Source organism: Papio anubis, chromosome 5 (assembly GCF_008728515.1).
Source record: "Papio anubis isolate 15944 chromosome 5, Panubis1.0, whole genome shotgun sequence".
In the NCBI taxonomy this organism is placed as follows: Eukaryota; Metazoa; Chordata; class Mammalia; order Primates; family Cercopithecidae; genus Papio; species Papio anubis.
In genome coordinates, this window is record NC_044980.1 from 142886091 (window position 1) to 142910351 (window position 24261).

At 53.9% G+C, this 24261-nt stretch overlaps 1 protein-coding gene across 1 annotated transcript in view; it reads right to left on the minus strand.

Annotated features, from left to right (window-relative positions):
• The window catches only part of PDGFRB (platelet derived growth factor receptor beta), a 42158-nt gene that overhangs the window by 14009 nt on the left and 3888 nt on the right, over positions 1–24261 (minus strand). Inside the window, exons 2-10 of the mRNA XM_009209380.3 lie at positions 9173–9218; positions 7720–8043; positions 6916–7182; positions 6048–6175; positions 5755–5929; positions 4986–5178; positions 4216–4331; positions 2780–2903; positions 1997–2208 (exon numbers count right to left, since the gene is read on the minus strand). Of these exons, the coding sequence (XP_009207644.2) occupies positions 1997–2208; positions 2780–2903; positions 4216–4331; positions 4986–5178; positions 5755–5929; positions 6048–6175; positions 6916–7182; positions 7720–8043; positions 9173–9212 (1579 nt within the window). The 5' untranslated portion in view covers positions 9213–9218. The remainder of the gene's footprint in view (positions 1–1996; positions 2209–2779; positions 2904–4215; positions 4332–4985; positions 5179–5754; positions 5930–6047; positions 6176–6915; positions 7183–7719; positions 8044–9172; positions 9219–24261) is intronic.

The window sequence follows — 24261 nt, forward strand, 5'->3', positions numbered from 1 at the left end:
TCAGGAGGCTGAAGCAGGAGAATTGTTTGAACCTGGGGGTGGAGCTTGCAGTGAGCCGAGATCGCACCACTGCACTCCAGCCTGGGCAACAGAGTGAGACTCTGTCTCAAAAACAAACAAACAAAATTTGGATGCTTCACCATGTTATCAGTAAAGGAAAAAGGCCAAAATCCTAAAATGGCACATAAGGCAGAGGCTTCATGACTCTACCTCTTCCCGCTCCAACTTCATCTCTCACCCTTATCCATTCTCTCCATGCCTTCCTCCTCAGGGCCCCAGACCAACATCCCTCTTCTCCTCCCTCCTCCCACTCATCACACATCTCGGTCCTGGGAAGGAAGCCTGCATCTTCTAGGCAACCATCGCTGGAGGCATGAAGGAGCCCTCTTGCAGCCGTCCCAGGCCCTGTGGGCTGGTGCTCAGCTTCCCGCTCAGGCTTTAGTCACACAAAAGTCACATCTGCCTTGGCTCAGAGTTGGTCTTCCACTCAGGCTGTCCACACTGTCTGCCCAGATACATACTTGCTCAGAGAATGTGTATGCATGTGTGGAAGCATAGGTGAAATGAGGGGATGAAAGAAGCCCACCCATCCACCACAGGGCAGGGGACAGGAGGCAGCCCTAGACAGGCATGTGCAGGAACACGCCCAAGGACCTGCATACACAGAAACCAAAATGCCTCGCATGGCCTTTGGAGCCCTGCCTGCTCTAGATCTGCCGACCCCTGTAGCTCCATCCCACAACACTTCCTTCCCCTTTATCTGCCGCCCTTCCAGCCCCTAAGTATCCACACACTCGATCCTCCAGCCAGATTGAGTTGAATTCCTTTCATTTCTAGGAACTCATTTTGCCTCTGGGCTTTTACACAGGCCATTCCCTCTGACTGGGACACCATTCCACACCAGGCTAACTCCTAGTCATTTTTTAGGTTTTGACCTAAAGGTCCCTTTTCTAGAATACTTTCCTGGATCCCATAGCTGGGCATGGGACCCCTTCTCCCTCTAGGCTTTGCCCCTAATGTGGTGATCCTGGGGGAAATTGCCAAGTTCCTTGTCTGCCTTCTCTCTCTGGACTATGGGTACTGGGAGGTCCAGGCAGGGTTGAACCCTTTGACCTTTATACTTCAATGAGAAGTTGGGTCCTCATATTTACTGAATGAAGAAGAAATATGAATAAATGAAGCACATGCATACAGGTGCATGTATGCATAAGGAGGGGCAGGTAAATACACAAAAGCATCAAGACACTAGTAGGCATTGTTCATATGTGCAGAAATTACACATGTATGTGTACCTGCTAACAGAGGTACATTGTACAGCAGGCATATGTGTACGGGAATTATGCTTGTACACTTTCCTAGAAAGGTGTGCTCCAATTATATGCTTACAGACATGCACTATGCCAGTTTGCATGCATGCAAAGGAATTGTACACGCATTGCTTGTACACATGTATAGGAATTGTGTACCCACAGGTACATGCATACAGACATACACTGTGGGTTTAAACAGATGTCTGGGGATTAGGCACGCTCATGTACATGGCTTACGAACATGTGGTGGGTTTACACACATGGACGTGCATAGTGCACACGTATATGCTTATACACATACACTCTAGCTTTACAGGAGTGACTGGGGATTGGGCATTCTTCAGTACACGATTTACATATCTACACACAGAGGATTTGCACCTATGTTCAAGGAACAGGCATGCACATTACATGGCTTACGACATACATAGAGTATATGTACACTGAAGGGCATAGTGCTATTCATATCCATGGTTTATAGACTTGTGTTTGTACGCATGTGTACCCATATTGTGTATGCTGGAACATGTTCCTATGCATGTACACGGCAGGGTTTCACGATGCTCCTGTTTGCCCCTGGGCACGCTAACTCCTTTGGCTGCTGTGGGTACATGGGCACAGCACCAATTAGGCAGAGTTAAGGTAGGGGTTGGAATCATCAGGGGCCACCGAGGCTGGGGACTCACAGTGTGGCACCACGATGACCTCCTGCATGTCCTGGCCCACAGCGTTGCGCAGCGTGCAGCGCACCGACAGTGGCCGATCCACGTGCTGCAGACGCAGTGTGCTCACCACCTCAAACTCCTGCTCCTCCTCCCAGTACGTCACGTTCGTCTCCAGCTGGTTCTCCTCTTCAGAACTGTTCCCCAGCAGGATGGGCGGCAGCTCGCGTGGACACCTGCCAGGAGAGCCGGTAGGGTTGCCTGCCAGCCCCTTCCCCTTGCAGACAGGGAAACTAAGGAGAAACTGGTGGAAGGAGGCAGGACGTGTCCAGTTTCTCTGTCCCACTGCCTGGTTCCGAGCGGGCTCCTCCTGTGCTCCCTCTACTGGTCAGCAGGGGGTGCTCCCAGCCCAGAACTGACGGTGCTGATTGCAAAATCCATTCTTACTTGACCCTCGGGGTCACACAGTGTATGGGGTAGAGGCAGAACCTGCACTGAATCCTGCCTTTGTCCACTACATTAGAATCAGCCTGGCCAGAAGTGCAGAACTGATCTACAGGGCCGGTGAGGTCTCTGGGGCTCAGACCCCACACTTTGCTAGGCCAAACTGCCCAGGGGTAAAGGTAAGGAAAAGCGATCACTTAGGTCATACAGAGTAGGACCAACGAGGCGGTGACCTGGCCTCCTACGATGCAACGCTATGCCTGTAACAATATGCCATGAAGAACGGGTGGGACTAGATAACCTTCACGAGTTTTTTCTAGCCAGCTGGGGGACCCTGGGCGACTGAGGCCCAGGTCTGCTCACCTTTTGAGATCTCTGCAGGCAGACCAGATGATGTTCGGCTGGGGCATGCCCCGGCCACGACAGCGGACTGTCTGTTCCCCGCTGTCTGGGTGGCTCTCACTTAGCTCCAGCACGCGGACAGGGACTGCATGGAGAGGGCACTGGGTCAGGAGGTGGGAGAGTCGGGGCAGTTAACAGGACAGGTCCTCGGGGAGGACCTGACTCAGAGTCCCTCTTGTGGGAGGAGGGATGTAGACTGCAGGTGAACATTAAATACCAGGAATCAGTGTGAAAATCAATGGGTTTGCTTCTGGGTACTTCAAAGGGAACGCCTCAGCAGGGTGCTAGTCTGTCTTTAACACCTCTCTGAGACTTGCTAATCTTCCCTTTTAACAAAGGGAGCCTAGGCCTCAAGCTCAGAGCCCTGGGCCACCAAGCTCATGAAGCCAGCATTTAATAGCATCGTTTGATCTTCTCTGAGTTTATTTTAGGGGTTGCTTTATATTTATGATATATGATGCCAATTTTCCACCTACAATAGAAAGGTTACATTTTGTCTTTCAAAATAAATTTATTTTTAGAAAGTTAATTGACAAAACATTAAGTCATTATCATGTCATTCCTCTGCTCAAAACCCTGCCATGGCTCTTCATTTCAGTCACAGTAAAAGCCAAAGTCTGGAGCAGGCCCGCAAAGACCTATTCGATTTGCCCTTCTCCCAGCCCCCACTGCCCTATCCCCATTCCGACTTCATCTCCCACCTCTCTCCTCACCAGTCCTGTTCCCACCACACAGGCCTTTCAACGACTTCTCTGGCCTTTGCACTGCCTGAGGTACCCTTTCCTCAAATATCCATTGAGCTAATGTCCTCACCTTCTTCAAGTCTTCATGCAAATGTCACTTCCTCAGCTCTGATCACTGTATCAAATGTGCAACTCTCACCATTACTTTGTGCCCCACTCTCAATCTTCCCTACCCGGCCCCTGTTTTTCCTCTCCCACAGTGTTAGTTACCTTCTAACCTATGTAATTTGCTGGAGTTTGCCTCCCTACTGTTAGTGTTTGTCTTCCCCTACTCGGATGCAAGCTGCACAAAGGCAGGGAGGGAAGTTCAAGAACCTTGAACAGACAGGCATATGGTAGTTGCTCAGTAAATACCTACTGAGTTAATAGTACAGTATAAGTGGAATGTAAGAAGGAAACATCATGGCCTTGGTACCTAAGCGCCTGAAGTTTTGGAAACACCGATCTAGCCCAGTGGCCTCCTTATACAGCTGGGGAAACTGAGGCCCAGAGGCCAGGTTCACACAGTAGTGGGTCAGTGGCTTAGAATTCATCTCCTGAGTTCCAGGGTCCCTCTCCCACCCTCCTAAGAGTGGGTGGACAGTACAGGAAGGGAGAGGGAATGGGAGCAGGGAGGGGAAGCAGAAGGGACATGGGGAGGGGCGTGCTCATCACCATTGATCTGTAGCTGGAAGGAGAGCTGGACCTCAGCGTCCTCATGGAAGGCCCGCATGGTGTAGTGGCCAGCCTCTGCCACCTTCACCCGAACGAGTGTCAGCTCTGACACATACCTGGGGAGCAGGAAAGGCAGCTGTCAGTCGGAAGGCCTGTTACAGTTCTCCCCACCCTCCTGGTAGAAACAGGAACAAGGACCAGGGAGCGGAAGAGCTTGCCAAGGTCATCTAGGCATTGGTAGCAGAGCCGGGACTCAAACCCGGTCTCATAAATCCTCACCCATAGGCAGTTCCCCTAAGCCAAGAGGGAGGGTTGAGATGGACTGTGGGTGGGGGTGGGGAGCATTGAAGGGAAAGTCCTATTTCTCTCCCCTTCAGACAGGTGGACACTGCTCCATCCTAACCTGTCACAGTCTCTATCGGCCAGGCAATCTCTAGCCTCAGGGATACCACAGGCCATGAGTGGTCTGCCTGGCACCCTCTTCCCCAGTCATCTGCCCGTTTACTTCTTGGCTGCTACTGCTGGCACCACCCATCACAAGCACAACTAAACATCTGGGTGATCATCTGACCGGCGTCTGTTTCCTCCACTAGACTAGGAGCTCTAGGAGGGATGAACTGTCAGCTCTGGTCACTGCAGCATCCCCAGCACCTGGCACCTAACATGCTCTCAGAAAGTTGGGCCTAGGTTTGTGGCTGAAAGCCAAGGGCTGCCTGGTGGCTGCAAAGAAAAATAACTCCAAGAATGGGGTGGGAGAGCGAGCTTCTCACCTGGTCTCTGACACGTTGCGCGTGGACAGGGCGATCTCGCCTGCGCTGGAGTCGCCCAAGGTGCGGTTGTCTTTGAACCACAGGACGGTGGGCGGTGGGTAGGCCTCGAACACTACCTGCAGTGTCCGGCTCCGGTGCAGCTCAGCAAATTGTAGTGCTCCCACCTCTCCCAGGAGCCGCACGTAGCCGCTCTCTGCAAGGGGTGACCATCAGGGGTGGGGCCCTGGGGGCAGGGCACCAACTGAATCCCAAAGGAGGCCAGCCTGTGAGGCGGGGCTTCAGGCCTGCGGACCCTGCTGGCCATGGAGTTCCCCGAGCTGAGGTTGAAATTGGGCTGGGGACGGGGCCTGGAGAAGGGGCCGAATTTGGGGCTGATGTGGATGTCGGGGCTGGCTCCCAGGTAGGGACCAGAGTTGTACTAACAGTTCTCTGTTCTGGGTCAGTAATGTGGCTGATTCTGGGACTAGTGATAAAGTTGAACTAGTGGTAAGGTTGAATTTGGGGATGGGGCTTCCTGGACCTGGGATGGCAGTTGCGCTTGGAAGTCAGGTTGGGGCTGGGGCTCTGGCTAGTCAGAAAGTCTAGGTTGAGATAGGGTTGGATTTGGGGTTGACACTGCATTTTGGTTTGGGTTTGTCTTGGTATTGGGGTTTTGGTGGCACAGAGGCTAGCTAGGGCTGCACTGGAGTGTGGCTGACTATATCCCGGGGCTGTGAGAGGCGGTGGGTCCAGCTCAGACTGGGGGTTGGGCTGAGCCCAAGGCACGCACCAACCACAGTGATGTTGATGGCCTTTTCATCCTGATGGTCGTTCACACTCTCTGTCACATTGCAGGTGTAGGTCCCCGAGTCTTCTAACTCGGCACTGGGGATGTGCAGGATGGAGCGGATGTGGTAAGGCATATCCAAGAGGAAGTCGGTCACCGGCTCCACCAGCCGCCCACTCTGCAGCGACAGGTTGGGCAGGCCCCCCATATCAGGAGGGGCCGGGGGAAATCAGTTTGCAGTTCAGATATTCACCCCTGCCTGGCCCCCCCTCCAACCCCTGCTGGCCCCACATTACTTCTTTGCGGGGGTACGTCCACTCGAAGTTGACCACCTCATTCCCGATCACAATGCACATGAGGGTAATGTTCTCACCCTGGCGGACCACCGTCTGCACTGCATTCACGGAGACGTTGATGGATGACACTGGTGGAAAGAGATTGGCTTAGGGCTGGGGAAGTCACCACCAGCCACCACTTCAGCTTGGGGATAGGGTAGGGGCTAGAGAGGGAAAGGATGACTGATGTAGAAGATTCATTCATTCAACAAATATTTACTGAATACCTACTACATGCCAAGTACTATTCTGGACACTGGGGCAACAGTAGTGAACAAAATGGACAAAATCTCTGTTCTTATGGAGCTGACATTCTAGAAGGGATAACAGACTGGAAATCAAAGTACACTCTGGAGAGCTACGTACAGGAGAAATGTATTGAGCACATACCATGTGCCAGGTACTCTCCATCTTTTATTGTATTTAATCTTCACAATGATCCTATGAGGTAGGCAGTCATTATTATACCCACGTTACAAGAGGGGAAGCAGGCTCAGAGAGATTACGTGCTTTGTGTAAACTTACTCAGATGGGAAATAGCAAAGCTGGGATTTCGACCCAGCTGGCTCAGAAGCTCGTGCCCTCACCAACCATGTTACACAGGCCAGCTCTGCCGCTATCGAATTCTGGGACAGAGGACAAACTCCATCCTCTCTCTGCGCGTGAGTTTCCTCATCTGTAACATGGGGAAAACACTATCTCCCTTCCAAGGCTGTGGTGAGAATCCACTGGGAAGTGGAGTCTCACACTTTGTAAACTGTAAAGGGCTATTGCTCTGTGGAGGGTTATACTTGCCTGGGCTGAGCATCAGGCCAGAAAGGGGGCTCACCCTGGAGTCTGTAGACATAGTAGGCGTCGGAATCCACCTCCCTGTCCCCAATGGTGGTTTTGCAGATGTAGCTTCTGTCCTCAAAGATACCAGAAAAGCCACGCTGGTGATCGTAGGGGACAGGCAGTGCAATGTCCCCTTTCTTCTCGTGCAGTGTCACCACCAGTTGTGGGTCTGTTACTCGGCATGGAATGGTGATCTCAGTTATTTCCGTAAGAAAGATGAATAGTTCCTCGGCGTCATTAGGGAGGAAGCCCACGGTGGGATCTGCCAGGAGTGGAGCCATGAATGAGTCAGGGAAACCGGGTTTCTGGCCATCCCCTGAATTGCTGTGTGGCAAGTCATTTGCTGTCTCTGGCCCTCTGTCGCCCCGTTACAGAATAGGGATACTCCCAGAGGAGCATAAATCAAATGTTAGAGCTGGTCCCTTCCAGCTCTAATGTTTGATATTGACAGCGCCAGGGTAAGAAAGAAGGCAAGTCACAAGTTGAAATGCAGCTGATATCTGGAGCTTGGAGAATGGGGAAGACGGGATGTGGGGTCAAGAGGGAGCAGATTGGAAGCAGCTGAGAATATAGAGTTCTTGGGAGGCAGGAATGGGGTGACTGGCAGGGAGCAGGCAGATCATCCAGACCAAGGAGTGGGGGCGAATACACTGCCGGACTGAGCCAGGCTGGTTCCATGATTGTCTGCTTTTCTAGGATGGCTGCGTTTCACAACAAACTAAAGCACTCTCTGGACTTCCCCTGGTGCCTCCAGTTGAAAAAGGGGTAAGGAGTGGGCACACAGCCTGGGGACCCTTACCTGGCACAAAGATGTAGAGCCGTTTCCGCTCATCAGGCTCCAGTCCACGGGAGTCATTGTAGGTGCAAAAGTATTCTCCCGTGTCTAGCCCGGTGAGGTTGGTCAGTGTCAGCACACTGGAGAAGGTATTGTCCTGAGCCTTGGCCATTTCCTGTGGGAGCTCCTGGGACATCCGCTCCCACACCACGGGAGCTGAACCCGAGCAGGTCAGAACAAAGGTGCTGGAGACATTGAGGATAAGCTCTGGCCCCGGGGGTGTGATGACCAGGCCCTGAGAGACCTGCGGTTCCAGCAGTACCAGCAGAGGCAGCAACAGCAGCTGGCCTTTGGGAGAGGAGGTATCAGACATCAGGGCACAGGGGCCTCAGCACCTCTCACAGGGCTGAGCCTGTGAGAAGGCCACATATGCACAGCCCTCAAGTCCTTGAGGAGCACAGCTCCTTTATCTGACAGACTGGGGCTCTCCAGCCACGGCTCTGAGGATCACTCACCCAGCTTCAGGGCCCCAGGGATTCCTCCAGACTGCCTATGTCAGTCCGTTTAGACCCCAGCCTCTAAATCCTTCAGCAGTGCCGTGTGTAGGCAGTAGGCACCAGAAGGGGCCAGGAAATCCTCGGGAAGCAATTCCCTGGCCTCTAGTTCCTGCATTGCTTCCCAGGTCACTTTCTGAGCCTCTTCCCTACAGCTCCCCGCCCCCTCCCCCGACTGCCCAGGTTCTGCCCAAGGCCCAGAGGTGGCTCTGGGTGGGAGAGGGATGGGAGGGAGGGGCTCAGGTAGCTCAGAGTGGGGGCAGGAAAGATGCTGAGGCCCCTCTGGGCTGGAGGGGCCTGGGTTTGGGGGTATGCGTGTGTCAAGTGATTGGTTTCCCACCATGACATCCCCTGAACAAGGATTTTGCAGGCCACACCCTCCATGCCCCCTGGTGATAAAGATCAGGAGGGGAGGTGGGCAGTCAGGCAGCCAGTCCATCTGACAGCCAGCTGCCGGGCAGGCTGCTGTCTGGTCATTAATTTCTGGGTCAGCCACTCAGCCCCTGCAGAGCCGAAGACATGTTAACAGACAGGACTGAGGGGTGGGGTGTGCTGAGAAGCCCAGCAGGGACTTGGAAGCTCCCAGCTAATGAGGGGTCCAAGCCGGGTGCCGCGGATCTACCAGACGGAGGCCAGGAGGCCAGGGGTGTGTGCCAGAAGGTAGGATGGGGTCTGGAGGACCAATCAAAGGATGTGAGTTGATGGTTCTGGACAAGCAGGGGCCACTGACGCTTTCTGAACTGAAGGGCTGGCAGCTGGAGGCCTCCACAGAGCCCACTGGAAATCCCGGAAACTAAAGCCGAAGAGCAGGGCAGTGTGCCTGGTGCTTCACGCCCTGCCACCAGCACACGTCACCCCTGCCAGCTCCAGGGTTCCACTCCGCAGCCCCCCCAGTTCCCCTACCTTATCTCCCATCTACCTACCTTTGAGGGCCAGAGCTGGCATCGCACCCGGAAGCCGCATGGTGTCCTGCAGAGTGAAAGAGGAGTTTAACACCTGGCCCAGGGCAGATGGAGGCAGCGCCAGGAGCTATCTCACCACCTGGCTCCTGCAGAATGAGCCCCAGCTTGGGCCACCCAGCCTTCATGTCCGAGGGGCTGAAGTCAAAAGCCACCACGTTCCAAGCCTGAAAGGGCACTCAAGACCACAGACCCTCTCCTCTCCACCCCAGATTCAGCCTTAGGGGGCCTGGCCCTTGCTTTGGCTCTGGTTGTGACTCTCATGTGGCCCCGGCTGCATCCCCAGCCTCTCTCCGGGCCTTAGTTTCCCCCTCTGTACAGTGAGGGAGGGGAAGTTGGGCTGGATGGTATCCAGCGGCCTGCCAGCTCTGACAGCCTGTCCTCCGGGTGATAGTTCCAATACCAGGCTCTTATCTGCCAGGACAAATATTTGGGAAAGTGTGATGAAAGGCCTGGGACGAGGAGGGGGGAGGCCAGAACCCAGAGAACTCCCGCAGCTCCACAAGCACAACAGGAAACGGAGGAGGCTGTGGGCTGTGGGAAGGGAAGCGGGGGAGCTGGGGCTGTGGAATGTGGGAGGTGGGCCTGGACCCCTTTACTCAGCTCAGAGCATATAGGGAGGCCCAGGGGAGAGTGGCTAGGGGCTGGGCCCAGGAGAGGTACCCTCAAGCAGCCAGGCCTCATAGGTCCTTGGAGACCAGTGAAGCCAGGCTCCTCACCTCCACTCTCAGGGTGCAGATGGAGAAACTGAGGCTCTGAGAAGGTGAGAAATTTGCCCAAGATTCCACAGCAGAGCCTGTCTGAGAGGGAGACAGAGAGAGAAAGACCTGGAATGATAGAAGCAGAAAGAGACAAAGACACAGAGACAGAGAAGAGGTGCCCAGAGAGACAGCACCAGAGGCACTAAGAGACAGAAGCACTAAGAGAGACACTAAGACAGAGGCACTAAGAGACAAAGACAGAGACAGACTGAATGGGGGCAGCCCTTGCTCTCCTCTATCTTGGAAGACACACCTCGGGTCCCAAGAGACCACCAGGAGCCAGGTATGCCAAAATCTGCCTGTAGCCTTGGCAGGAAGGAGGCCAGAGGACGGGAGGGTCGCAGAGCATGAGCTTTGGGAGGTGATGACGTGATGAGGCAACAAGGAGCCTCCTCTGGCCGTGGGGCTGCCCGGCCTATCCTGCCTCTGAAGGCCATGCCCAGCTTGCCCCCGCCTCCCCATCTCATCCCTTTTAGTTTTCAGTTTAGGGCTGTGGACCGGGTTCAGGCCCCAGCACGCCACCTCTTGTACCATCACTCTCCCTGTGGCCTAAGTCCCCAGCTCTGGAAGTGGATGATGGTGAGTGCCGCACCTACCAGGGCGGCATTCACATGTCAGGGGTGGGACAGAGGCAAGGCTCCCCCAGCCTATGGACCCCCAACCTTAGCTCTGCCCAACACCCCATGAAACAGTCTGAGCAAATCAGCTCTTCTCCTCCCCGCTGCCTTTCGGACTGCCTGCCTGAAGGTCTCCTCATTTCTTCCTCTCCCCTCTCTGATCTGCTCCTGACTCGAAGCCTAGCCCTTCTGACGCCCCCTCCAGCCTCTGCTCCCCACTATCCCTCTGCCCCAGCCCCTCCAGCTGGATGCTAGGCCTCCTTGGTCAGGAGGGAGCAGCGCCAAGGCGGAGCCAGCAGCCCCCACAGAGGCCCATCTGCCCCTCCATCGGTGCCCCTCTGGCTGCCCCCTTCCTGCTAGAGATCTCAGCCAAAGAAAATCATTAGCAGCCGAGGCTGGGGGAGGGGGTCACTTCAGCCTCCCTGCCCCTCCTCTCCCAGTCTCCCTGGCTGGCCACACTGTTTATTATTCTAAAGGAGGAATTTGGCCGGCTGGCCAGGAGAAGGGAGGTCACTGCAGCGGGGCTGGCCTGGCTCTGGAAGTCTGGACTGGCCATGTGGGCTGGGCCTTCATGGCATGCAGCCCCTGACCCTGCTCCCATGTGGTACTCTATCCTTTCCCCTTCAGAATCCCTCCTGCTGGGCCTGGGGCTGGGGGTAGCTTAGAGACTCTGAGCTAGGGGGGATGCCTTTTGAATGGGCAGCAGAGGCCCAGAGAAGGACAGAAGCATGCCCCAGTCGCACAGCAAAAAGGCAGATTCAAGCTGTGGGGAGGGGACAGGCAGGCAGTGTGGATGCTGTAGGGAGGGTGTAGGCACACCAGGGATCTCGGACTGGCTTCACTGTGAATAGAGCAATCAGCTCCCCTCCTAAGCGCCCTGGGACCCACTATGAGACTGAGCGAGTCTCCAGCCTCTCTGGACTCTGCTTCCCCATCCATACAGAGAGGTTGGCAGGTGTCATTTCAAAGAGTGGTCCCTATGGTGAAGCTCTGCCTTTTTGACTGGCCAAAGAGAAGATTCTAGTCACCATGAATCTTACTGGGGTGTTTTGAAGCGGTGGGGGCTAGTAAGCAGGAGGGAGTTACGTTCCTGAGGCTAGAGTCACGTGAGAATCCACCAGCCCTCTCGCTCCACAGATGGAATTTCCGTGACTATTCAGCCACAGACTTGCTGTGCAGGCTTTGACAAGTTGTTTTCCTCTCTGGGCCTCAGTTTCCCCATCTATACAATTAAGAGTTAGACAACAGGCCGGGCGCGGTGGCTCACGCCTGTAATCCCAGCACTTTGAGAGGCTGAGGCGGGCGGATCGCAAGGTCGAGAGATCGAGACCATCCTAGCCAACTTGGTGAAACCCCGTCTCTACTAAAAATACAAAAATTAGCTAGGCATGGTGGTGCATGCCTGTAGTCCCAGCTACTCGGGAGGCCGAGGCAGGAGAATCACTTGAACCTGGGAGGTGGAGGTTGCAGTGAGCTGAGATCATGCCACTGCACTCCAGCCTGGTGACAGAGTGAGACTCTGTCTCAAAAAAATAAATAAATAAAAATAAAAAGAGTTAGACAGCAGTGTTTCAGGGGACTTTCCGCTGGTGATGTGGAACCCCAGGAGGTGGCAGGGAAAGAGTGGTAGGGACAAGAGGCTAGAGGGCCAGGGAGGGCAGAGTAGGGCTTAGGGCACCCAGACATGACCTCCCAGGCCATCTTGGATGACTCCCTGACACCCCCCAGTGTCCACCCAATGCATTAGGCCTCTTTGTGCTTCCCAGAGGCTGCTCTGGTTCCAGCCAATCCCAGGGAGGCCCAGGCAGCTGACTTGGTGGTAGTGGGTTTGCCTGTGACAACTTCCCCTCTTTAGGAGGACTGTACTCCAGGGAAGGGCCACCTAGGACAACCTGGATGTCACAGTCAGAGAGCAGACACTCCCCCCATCTGCTGTACTCTCCTGCCCAGGGAGGCCTCTAGAGCAGAGAGAGGGAGGGGACTCCTAAGGGTCCCCCTTTTGCCCATGAAGAGAGTGCTGTGTGCCAGGAACCCCTCCTGATTCCTCCTATTCTGGCTAGGTTGTAGGCTCAGAGGCCCAAAGTGGAGGTCCTGCCAGCTCCTCACGCGACTCAGAAGGACCCCCCTTAGGGGAGCAGAGTGAGGATCCTAAGCCCAGGGGAGCAGAGTGAGGACCCCAATCCAGGGGCACAGAGTGGAACCCCAAGTACAGGGGAGAGGAGTGGGGGGCCCCAAGTCTAGGGGAGTGGAATAAGGACCCCAAGTCCAGGGGATCAGACTGGGAACCCCAAGTCAAAAGGGAGCAGAGTGGGGGCCCCAAGTCCAAAGGAGCTGAGTAAGGACCCCAAGTCCAGGGGAGAGGAGTGGGTGCCCCAAGTCCGGGAGAGCAAGCTTGCTTGGGGAGTCATTCTCAGAGCCCCAGACTTCCCTCCTCCCAGCACATACAATTCTCCACTCCTTTCCCACCGCCTTAATCTAAATAAATCCAGCCCATCTTGGCCACATCCGCCAGCAACAGCTTCCCTCCCTCAGGGTCCTGAGGCTCCCACGACACAGGCAGGCCAGGGAGGGGGCCCTGCATTGCTGCGGGGTTGATGGGGGGAGCCTGCACATGGTGAGCACATACACACAGTACAGATGCACAGATGCCTGCCTACGCGCTTCCTCACACGCTCCTCTGAAACACACACGTATGCAACAGACCATGTGTGTGCCAAGCCCTCATGCAGGCACTAAACATGTGTACACCCACACAAAACACATGTGTACAGCTCCCACTGTGCCCACCACCCGTGGAGATGCTCCCGTGTACAACAGTTCACATGTGTATGCAGCACATACAACATGCATGGAACGTGTGCACATAGAACCCCAAATTCACCTGAACACGCAGGCATATGCATGAACAGACAAGCCAGAAAGCCCATGTTACTGCAGCAGGAACCATTCTGAGCATTTGGCATGTATTGGTTCACTTGATCCTCAGTCAACTCTATGAGGTAGATACAGTGATCATTTCCATTTTACAGGTGGGGAAACTGAGGCAGAGAGCATTTAATAACTGGGCTAGGAATGCAGAGTCAGAAGGGGTAGAACAGAGATTAAAGTGAAATGGTGTGACACGATGCTCTCTGCCACCAGCTCCACCGCTTCTGTGACCAACGTGCCTGTTTGGTTGGCTCTGGAGAGAAAGCAGTGGGGACTGATAGAAACAGATGAATTTGAGAGTTACTTAGCTGAGAATCGACAGGACTGGGTGATTTAATATTGAGGGGCTGGAGAGGGAGGTATGCACCTCTGTATCTGGCTTGGAATACTGGGAGGCAGGAGTGTGTGTGTGTGTGTGTGTGTGTGTGCACGCGCACGTGCTGAGGGGAGGATGCCGTTTTCTGAGATGAGAATAAGGTCAAAGAGCAGGAGTGAGAGCTGCGACTGAGCAGGTTTAGGATAGGGAGGATCTGTGGGCACTGAGGGGACAGTGGGATGCTCAGTCTGGAGGCTGGGAACAGGCCGGGTAGAAATAGCAGTGAGATGAGGGAGAGAGGGCCATGCTGCAGGGAGACGGGGGTGCTGGGGGCAGGCAGTCTCAGGCCTGGGATGCTCTGAATAAACCAAATGCCTGAGGGAGGAGGAGGCCTGGCCATGGGGTTATGGGGTCAGAGTCTTGGAATGTCAGCACGCCAGAGCCCTCAGGGATCATCTATCTGATCTAACTGCCTTCCTGTGCTCGATTGTGCTTGTGGGGAAACTGAGGCTTAGGGAAGGAAAGCAAGAGGGCCCATTGTTTTGGCCTAGACAAGATGGGCTTGGGTGGTCCGTGGGGCTGAAGCTCACCTGTCTGCACAGCTCCCCGCCTCCAGCCCCTGCTAAGATGTGAGGCTGATGGCTCAAGGCCCCAAGGTTCAGGCTACAGCTGCCCCTGCCCTTTCCACAGCACACCTCTGTCCTGCCACACATTGACCTTTGTTTAAAGTCACTTTCTCTGCACGGGCCCAGCCAGGCAGGGATTGGCGACTGAGACTCAGTGGAGGTAATTTGCTAAGTTGTTGGGAGAAGTGAGCCGAAGACTCCAGGCTCCTGACCCAGTCCAGTCTTCCGTCCTCTGTACCGGGGCACTTTACAGGCCTGGGACAGACTTTGGAGGGGGGTTGGGGTGGGAAGTAAGAAGACCTGGCTCTAGTCCCAGTTGTGACACCCACTTATAGGATAGTGGTCCCCCCTATCTGCAGGGAATACATTCCTAGGCCCCAGTAGATGCCTGAAACTTTGGATAAAATCAAACCCTATACATACTATGTTCTTCCCCCTACAAATACATACCTATTATAAAGTTTTATTTATAAATAAGGCACAATAAGGGATGAACAACAATAACTAATGATAAAATAGAACGATGATGACCATATACTCTAATAAAAGTCATGTGACTGTGGTCTCTTTCTTAAAATATCTTACTGTACTCTATCACTCTTCTTTTTGTGAAGATGTGGAATGACACGGTGCCTACATGATGAGATGAAGTGAGGTGATGGCGTAGACATTGTGAACGAGCGTTAGGCTACTACTGACCTCCAGACATTATCAGAAGGATCAGGTCATCTGCTCCAAGTGATCCTGGACCACTGAGCCATGATGGTGTTGATGGCTGGATGTCAGGAGTGGACTTTGTTGATGACTAACAGGAGGGTAGTGTATATGGACAAAGGGATGATTCACTCCTGGGCGGGACAGACAGGACAGTGCAGGATTTCATCACACTACTCGGAACAGCACAAAATTTAAAGCTTTTAAGTTGTTTATTTCTGGAATTTTCCATTTAATGTTTTTGGACCACAGTTGATCTGGGGTAACTGAAACTTCAGAAAGTGAAACTGCAGCTAAGTGCGACTACTGTACAGTCCTGACCCTCTCTGAGCCTCAGTTTCCTTATCTGTGCAAAAGGGTGGGCAAGATTGTCTTGGGAGCACTTTCAGGGCTGACGTGCTGTGGCCCTCAGGGCTCCACTCTGGGAAGGCAGCTGTGCTGAGTTGGAATGCTGGGCTCGGGGTGGGGGTGCTGGGGAGGGACCCATGTCATGACTCAGCTCAGAGAAGGCTGCCAGTTCCAGGCCTGGGAGTCTGTGGGGGCAAGAGGCATCTGGAGCCAGGGATGGAGTCCTCCCGCCAGCAGCTAGAGAGTAAGAAAGGGATAGCAGTATAGCCTGGGCCTGACGGTGAGTCTGGCCCATGTGGCTGTCCCCAAGCAGGCTGAGATGTGGGTGTGATCAGGTCATGTCATCAGGGAGCCCCATCCTGGGAGCCAGGGAAGACAGCAGGATCACAGGGTGAGGAGACAGTTACAGGTGGAGGGGAGAAACTGGGGAAGTGGCCGAGGCTCCCACTGCCCCTATTCAATCCTATGCTCGATCCACTTCCAGTTGGAGAAGGCTCAGTGCTCCACCCCTGCACCATGAACCTCCCCACCAGCCTCGGGATCACTCTGAGGGCTACAGAGGGAGAACAGCCTGGCACAGGCCACACGGTCTTGGAGCCACTCTCTGTGCCATGCTGCTTCCAGGCCCAGGGGCCTCTTTATGTTTCCAGGTACCTACAAAGTCCCCTGAACAAAGCAGCAGAAATTGACTAAGATGGGGCCTGGTGTGGGCTCCCGCTGTTCTGGAAGTCCCAACTGGATGGCAGAACAGTGCTGGTTCCCTGGAAGCCTGCTGAGCCCCCTGCACCCACCCCTCCAGCACAGGCTCGGCTGCCTCTGGCCGTCCCACGGCTAAGCTCCTTACCTCCAATCTGTCCCCTCCACCTGTTCTCACACACCAGCCAGAGGGACCTTTCTGAAACACCTATGTGACCTTCCCAGCCCTCCTCTGCTCTCCATCCCCCTCAGGCAAAGACTGGCTTCTCCACCCAGCCTTTGAGAATGTTCCGGCCCTGGCCCTGACAGCTCCCTCACAACTGAGGGAGGAAGGCGGCTGCCCCCACAGCTCCCCAGGGCCCAAGCCAGGCCCTCACACTCGTCACTCACTCGTGCTCCTCTCCCCATGAGGCCTCCCCAGGGAACACAATGGAAAGAAATGACCTATTTTCTGGAAGTCCAAAATAAGATGAAACATCTGTCTGGAACGGAGCCAGGCTGATAAAGAACGGGCTGATCCCCCAGCCCGAGCCCCGCTCTCCTGCAGCGAACACCCCCTCACCCGTCAGAGTGGGTGTGCTTGGGGGTAGGGGCAGCCATGCTGGCTGGCTACTTGGAACGATGCGTGGGAAAGCGCTCAGTGTGTGCCTCACGGCTGCTGGGACCCAAGGGAGGGGCCCAAGGGAGGGGCCCTTCGTCCCCAGGAAGGCTGGGAAGCAGCCTGAGAAGGAGGTCAGTGAGGGAGGGAGGCCTGCTGCACACCCCTGCCCACCGGCTGCAGAGCAAGCACTTCCTGCTTCCTGCGGCGCCTTGAGGGCGACCCCCAGGGCCCTATGGATTCCTGGCCCAGAGTCCCCCCACCCACCCCGGCCCCATCTGGGCCTCTAGCAGCCTTAAAAATAACAATAATAATAATAGCTACCTCTGATTTCGTACATTGACCCATGAACTACACAGGTTTGAACTGTGCAGGTCCACTTTCACACATGTGAAACATTCACACCCTTCCCACCCTTTCACCTCCTCCACCTCTTCTGCCTCTGCCACCCCTGCGAGCAAGGCCGACCCTTCCGCTTCCTCCTCCTCCTCAGCCTACGTAACGTGCAGACGAGGGTGAACACTTTTTCAGTGATCTACTTCCACTCAATGAATACTGAATGTATTTTCTCTTCCTTGTGATTTTCTTTTCTCTAGCTTACTTTACTATAAGAACACAGCATATAATATACATAACAGACAAAATATGTGTTAATTGACTTTACGTTATCAGTAAGGCCCACAGTAGGCTGGCTATTAGCAGTGAAGTTTCTGGGGAGTCAAAAGCTATACATGAATTTTCGACTTTGCGGTTGGCGGTTGTCCCTAGCCCCCTCGTTGTTCAAGGGCCCACTGTACTTATCACCCACTATCTGTGCTAAGCTCCTTATGTGACTGATCTCACCCAGTCCTCAGAACAATCCCATGATATCGGTACTGCTTCCTCATTTTACAGATGTGGAGAAACTGAGGCACAGAGTGGTTACATTGTTTGACCAACAGCTTGCCAGTGGTGGCTCCAGTGTTTAATCCTGGGCAGACAGGCTCCAGAACACACAGCCCCAGTGCCCATGTGACAGCCCGTCTGTGGCAGGAGGCAAAGATGAGGAGCCCCGCAAAAAGGACAGCCCGGTACCTGGCACAGAACAAGCTCAAATTAAAAAAAAAAAAAAATTAATTAGCTGGGCATGGTGGCGTGCGCCTGTAATCCTAGCTACTCACGAGGCTGAGGCAGGAGAATTGTTTGAACCCGAGATTGTGCCACTGCACTCCAGCCTGGGCAACAAGAGTGAAACTCCGTCTCAAGAAATAAAATAAAAAATAAAGTCGTCAGCCTCATCCTTTCGCCTTCTTTGTCCCGACTTCTCCTTTCATTCTTTCATACTCTCTTTTGAGCTGGCTAAAGCTGAAGCTGAGAGTTTGAGTGGGAAACAGTCACACCATTTTTCACAGAGTCCTACAATCTTAGTACATTCCCCCTATTCACATCTCCCCCACCTTCTCTGCAATTGCACACCTCCCATGATAGGGATCTCACCACGTCACCTGTGGCCCATTTCATTCTTAGCCAGCTTGGAATCTTCAGAGGCCAGACTATTGAGAATTGTTAATTACACTGAGTACAGTTTATCTCACTGTATTCTCTGCTTATTGGTCCTGCTTCTATCCACCAACCACCCACTCTCCAAACACAGGACATCTTCCTAGTTATTGTTCTCATCCCCGCCCCCAATCTGGAAACAAACACAAGCCCCTACTAATTTAGAGCCAGGCACTCTGCTAAATGAGATGATGTAGAGATTTTGCTTCATTCTCACGACCACCCTGTGAGGGGGGCACACTCATTATTCCAATTTTATAGAGGAGGATACTGAGTCTCAGAGACTTTTGGTAACTTTCCCAAGATCACACAACAAGTAAGATGCAAAGGAACTGGAATGCAAACTCAGGCCAGCCTGGCTCCAAAGCCTATATTCTTCTTTTTCAGAGACAGGGTCTTGCTCTGTTGCCCAGGCTGGAGTACAGTAGCGTGGTGGCATGATCACAGATCATAGCTCACAGCTCACTACAGCCTCAAACTCCTGGGCTCAAGCGATCCTCCTGCCTCAGCCTCCTGAGTAGCTGGGACTATAGGTGCGTGTCACCACAACTGCTAAAACCTGAATTATTGCCCGTCATGCCAGACTGCCTGTCTCCTGATCAGAAACAGTTCTGTCCATTTGTCCACAGAGAAACGTTCTCCCTCTAATGGGGTCCATACGGAATCCAGGATCTCAGGGATGAGAAGGTCCTCAGGGATCTGGGTCCACCTCTGCTCTGACTGAGGAGTAGTGTATGCAGGGGGGCCTGCCCTGGGTTACCAATAATTTTAAAGTCAAGCTAGAGATAGAACTCAGGACTAGGGATAGAACTCCACAACTTCACTGCAGATGTTGAGGGTCAGCACACAAGGCTAGGAGAGGGGTCTTTGCTTAGGAAAGCCAGGCTCTGGCAGGGGCAGTGCTCCTGCGGGACAGAGCATCCGGGTAATCAGCCCAGGTGTGTGGCCTGCTCTGCCCCAGGCCTGCTGTGCTCAGGGTCCAGGCCCGCCCCTGTGGGGGCCCCAGCATCCCCTTCCACTGTTTGCAGAGGGCCAGGGCCTCTGTAGCTGCAGAGTTTCAGGCCTCCACCATCCTGCGGCTGCCCTCCCCACCCCCACCCCCCAGAGCCTCATCTCCGGCCGGTGCCATGGCAACAGAGAGTGCCAGGCCCTGGCAGCCAAAGGAGCCCCTGAGAGGGGTCCCAGGCTGAGACTGAGGAGGGGGGTGCGGCAGGCGCAGACAAGCAAACCTTCTGTTCCCCGGGCTGCTGCCAGCCCGGAGCAGCCATGGGCTGGGGTGGGGGCCGCAAACAGAATGGGTTCTCTGAGCCAAGTGGGCAGGGGACAGGCAGGCCTTGGGCCATTCACACTGACCCACCAGCGCACAGCCTTCCCCCACAGGCCCAGATCCTGCAAATAGGGGAGGGGTAGCTAGCTAATGAGTCAACTCTTCACTTCTCCGTGCCAATTCCCGAACATTGAGATTCCCCTCAGAGCCCTCCTGGGCAGCAGAGCAGGAGGGCAGAGAACCCCCATGTTTCACTGACCCGCTCACTGTCTCAGCATCCATCCTCCCACCGCTGTCTTCGGTCATTCACTTAACCTCCCCTCTGTGCCTCAGTTTTCTCATCTGTGGATCGCAGCTCATAACTGGGTTGTCAGGGCTATTGAAGGAGTTAACACAAGCAAAATGCTTAGAACAGGGTCTGGCACACAGCCCTCTGCAAAGTTGGTGGCCACATTATCATTATTCATTCACTCGAAGGAGAAGTCACTCACTCACTCAGCCTTGCGCGCACAGCCAAGACTCCACGGGACTAGGCTTCTCAGCAAAGGTATGCATGTAATAAATGAGATGGTGCAGGAAGGCCTCTCCCAAAAAAGCCTCCTCAGGAAGAGGTATAGCTGCTATGATTATTGGTACTATCAGTAGCAACAGTCCTCTTCAGTGTACTGAGGCTCAGTGAGGAGTGTCTCATCCTGGCACACTCAGGGATTTGGTGGCCAACCTAGGGCGAGACCCATCTAATAACCTTCACTCCACTGTCTGTCAATTACTTCTTTCCTGAACCTTTGTCTTAGTCCTTTAATATGACTTCCCACAAATCAGGATACTTACCTAACAACAGTCTGGACTCTCTCCAAGTTCCTAATATGGGATTAGGCCTACAGTAGGTGCTCAACAAATGCCTACACAGTATGAGAGATTAAATGGCTCTGCAGGGTCAGCTCTTCAGTCCTGGGCCCTTGGCTGCGTCCTAATAACACAGAATTCACTAGGCTAGGGAACTGGCATGGGCAGGCAGTGGTGACTCTTTCCTTCCAGGGAGGTGATGGGGATGAGCTGGTGAGGGCAGAACAGACATACGGCACTCTGAAGTCAACAGGCTGAGCCTGATGCCATCCCGGGCAGGGAAATGGCATGGGAGCCCTGCCAGGCTGGGAGCAGTGGTTCCAGCTGGAAGCCACTTACTCCTGGGTCCAAGTCCCAGTTCTACCACCTCGTAAATGGGTGACCTCTCTGAGTTTAACTTGTCTGAGTCTCAATTTCCTGGGAAATGGCATGGGAGACCTCCTTTTCCATTGCTGGGGGGGTGCAGAGATGATGACGCACAGCACTTGGCACATCATAGGTGCCCAGTAAATGGTAACTAATACGAGTATATGATTTCTCCAGTGGGGAGACGGAGTATGGCTTCCTGAGGGAGGTGGCCTTGAGCTAGGCCTCCAGGGTTTCTTGAGATTTTTGGCAGATGATGCCAGGGAAAGGTACTGCCGGGGCTCTGTGAGAGATGGCAAGGCATCTGGGAGAAATGGCAGGGAGAGATCTGTTGGGCTAGAAACTGGGGCTCTTCAGCAAACAGGTAAGTGATGGCCAGGGAAGGAGGCAACAGGAGGCCAGGGAAGGAGGCAGGGAGACTTCAAGAAAGGTCTGTGGTGCTGTGTGAGGATTTGCTCTGGACGCACCAACTTTTCAAGGCGTTGATAGTGATGGCAGGTAGTAGCTGCTGGCTGGGCAGGGCAATGCTGTAACTCCAGGCACTGTGGGGAGGGGGCCTCCATGCAGGAGGATGACACCAGCAGGCTGTCATTTAGTGGGAGGCTGTGGATTAGGATGGGGACAGTGGAGGCAGCAAGGCTGCTTTTGGGGATGAAGCCGTCCCAAACCCAGCCTGAACTCCCTGGCAGGACCAGCTACATAATTTGTGGGACAAGCACGAAATGGAAATGCAGGGCTCTTTGTTAAAAATTATTAACAATTTCAAGATGATGACTGCAGAGCATTAAACCAAACACAGGCCCTTCTAAGCATGGGGCCCTCAGGAGGATGAGTGCTCATGAAGTCATCTCTGTGCCCTGGACTAAAGAGGAGGCCATCTGTCTGTCTCTATCCATTTATCCATCCATCCATCCATCCATCCATCCATCCATCCATCCATCCACCCACCCACCAATCCATTTATGCATCTCTACATGCATTTATTTGTCTAGTGACCATTTCACTATCCATTCAGCAGATAGACCCCGGGTTGGAAACTGATAAGGACACAAATACAGGTGAGATGGGAGCCACCCACAGTCCACCAGGTCACACCTGCACCTTCAATGCTCTGGGGCAGGAGGGGCCAGGGCTTCTGTGACATGTTTAGAAAGCTGAGCCTTGCCTCTCTAGGGCTAACTGGAAACCCCACCCCACCCTATACCCAGTGAGGCTCAGCCTCAGAAGTGGAGAAGCTGGTGGTGTCACTGCCCTTGGGTTTCCACTTCTCAGAAGGGAAGGTAGCAGAGCAGCAGCAAAGAGGATGTGGTAAAACAGCCACAAGAAGCACGGCAGGAACTCCCAGGGGCTAAGGGCAGAGCTGGATGGACCTCTGGGGGTCACTAAGCTTCTCCCTTGGCTTCTCCCCACTTTATTATAAGAGGAAACTATGATTAGAATGAAGAAGTCGTGTGGCCAAAGGCTCGGGGGTCCAGCAAACCACCCAGGAAGATTCCCATCTCTTGTTGGGATGGCTTTGCTCCTTTTCAGCCCATACTCTGTCCAGAGAGACCTGGAGGCTGAGCGCTGAACCACGGAGGTGGAGCTGGGTCTCTCCAGGCCTTCAGAGAGATGGGAAAGACCCAGTACCTGTGGTGGAGCCAAGGCAAGCCCAGGTCCCAGGCTCAGCGTCATCACCAATGATCTGCACGGACCTTATGTGCAACCCCTCCCCTCTCTGGACCTTAGTTCCCATCCATACAATAAAGCAGTTGAATCAGGTGACCCCCAAAAGTCCTTTTCATCTCTGACATTCCGGAACTTTCAGACCCCCTGACCCTCCCAAGGGACAGCCCTCTCCATCACAGGGCGGAGAAGCTGGTACCTCTGGCAGATAAAAGGTTCTGGGCACCTGAGACATCAAATAGCCCTGATGTGAACTGAGGAGAGGAGAGGATTTTCATTCGGTTAAAGCAATACACTTTGATTTTCAGCCTCCTGCATCAGGCATCACTCTCCTGCTGCCCCAGGAAGCATCTGGTGGATGTGGGGGTCGGGCGCAGGGCGGGCTCTGGGGCCAGGGCTTGGAGATTCAGGAAGTCTTTATCCTGAGAATCTGTGCCTGAGGGCTCAGGAGGGATGTGAGGTGGGCTTCTACACTGGAAGCAACAAGTATGCGAATTTCACACCCACTCCCACCAGAGGTAGGTCCCTGCGTCCATTCCTCCCCTCACCTCTGGATCCCATCACTCATCTGGGCCCAAGTCTTGCTTCCTCTTGAAATTAGAGCATATGAGGTTCGAAAACTCAGCGCTGGAAGAGACCTAAGGGTTACAGCATCCACACACAGCCCCTAGTGGGCCCACCTCTCCGACCCTCCCTGCTCAGTATCCCAGGAAAATGGGCATGTGGGCTCTGTGGGAGCCCTCTGAGCTCCTCAAGAAACTGAACACGTTAAGGGGCCACACTAATCGTCAGAAAGTTCCTCCTTGTTATTGCAGGTTAAAGTTTTCCATTAGTGATTATCGATCCTGACCTCCTTCTGTAATGTGTAGAGAAAGGGTAAGAAAAAAACCCTTTCATTGTGAAGTTAAATATGCATGATCCCTGAGTACACAGCAAGGCTTGTGCAGCTGCCAATCTGGGCTGGCGTGGCTTGGAATCCTGAAATTGTTGTAAGGCTGGAAGAAAGCTTTACCATCATCTGGGTCAACCTCCTTGTTTGACTGATGGGAAAACTGAGGCCCCAGGAGGGAACGCCTTGTGCACAGTCCCATAGGGTTCTAAAGTCTGATGACTACCTCTGGAATGCTGAGGGCCCCCACAGCTGAGGCACATTCTCAGGGTTTACACTGGATCCCCAGGGGCATCCCAGGCCCCATCCAGCCTCTCATCAAGGGGATCTGGAGTCAGAAACACCCAGGTGCAAATCCCAGCTCTGCCACTTCTGAGCTGTGGGACTTTAGGCAACTGACTCTGCGCACTTTCTCACCTGTAAAATGGGGAGAGTTTAGCCGGGCGCGGTGGCTCACGTCTGTAATCCCAGCACTTTGGGAGGCTGAGGTGGGCGGATCACCTGAGGTCAGGTAGTTCGAGACCAGCCTGGCCAACATAGTGAAACCCTATCTCTACTAAAAATACAATAATTAGCCAGGCATAGTGGCAGGCACCTATAATCCCAACTGCTTGGGAGGCTGAGGCAGGAGAATCACTTGAGCCTGGGAGGCGGAGGTTGCGGTGAACCAAGATCGCACCATTGCACTCCAGCCTGGGCAACACAGTAAGACTCCATCTAAAAAAAAAAAAAAAAGTGGGAAGAGTTTATAGATCTAATTCTGCGGTTGCTGTGAAGGTTAAATTTTTTTTTTTTTTTTTTTTTGAGACAGAGTCTTGCCCTGTCGCTCAGGCTCACTGCAATCTCCGCCTCCTGGGTTCAAGCGATTCTAGTGCCT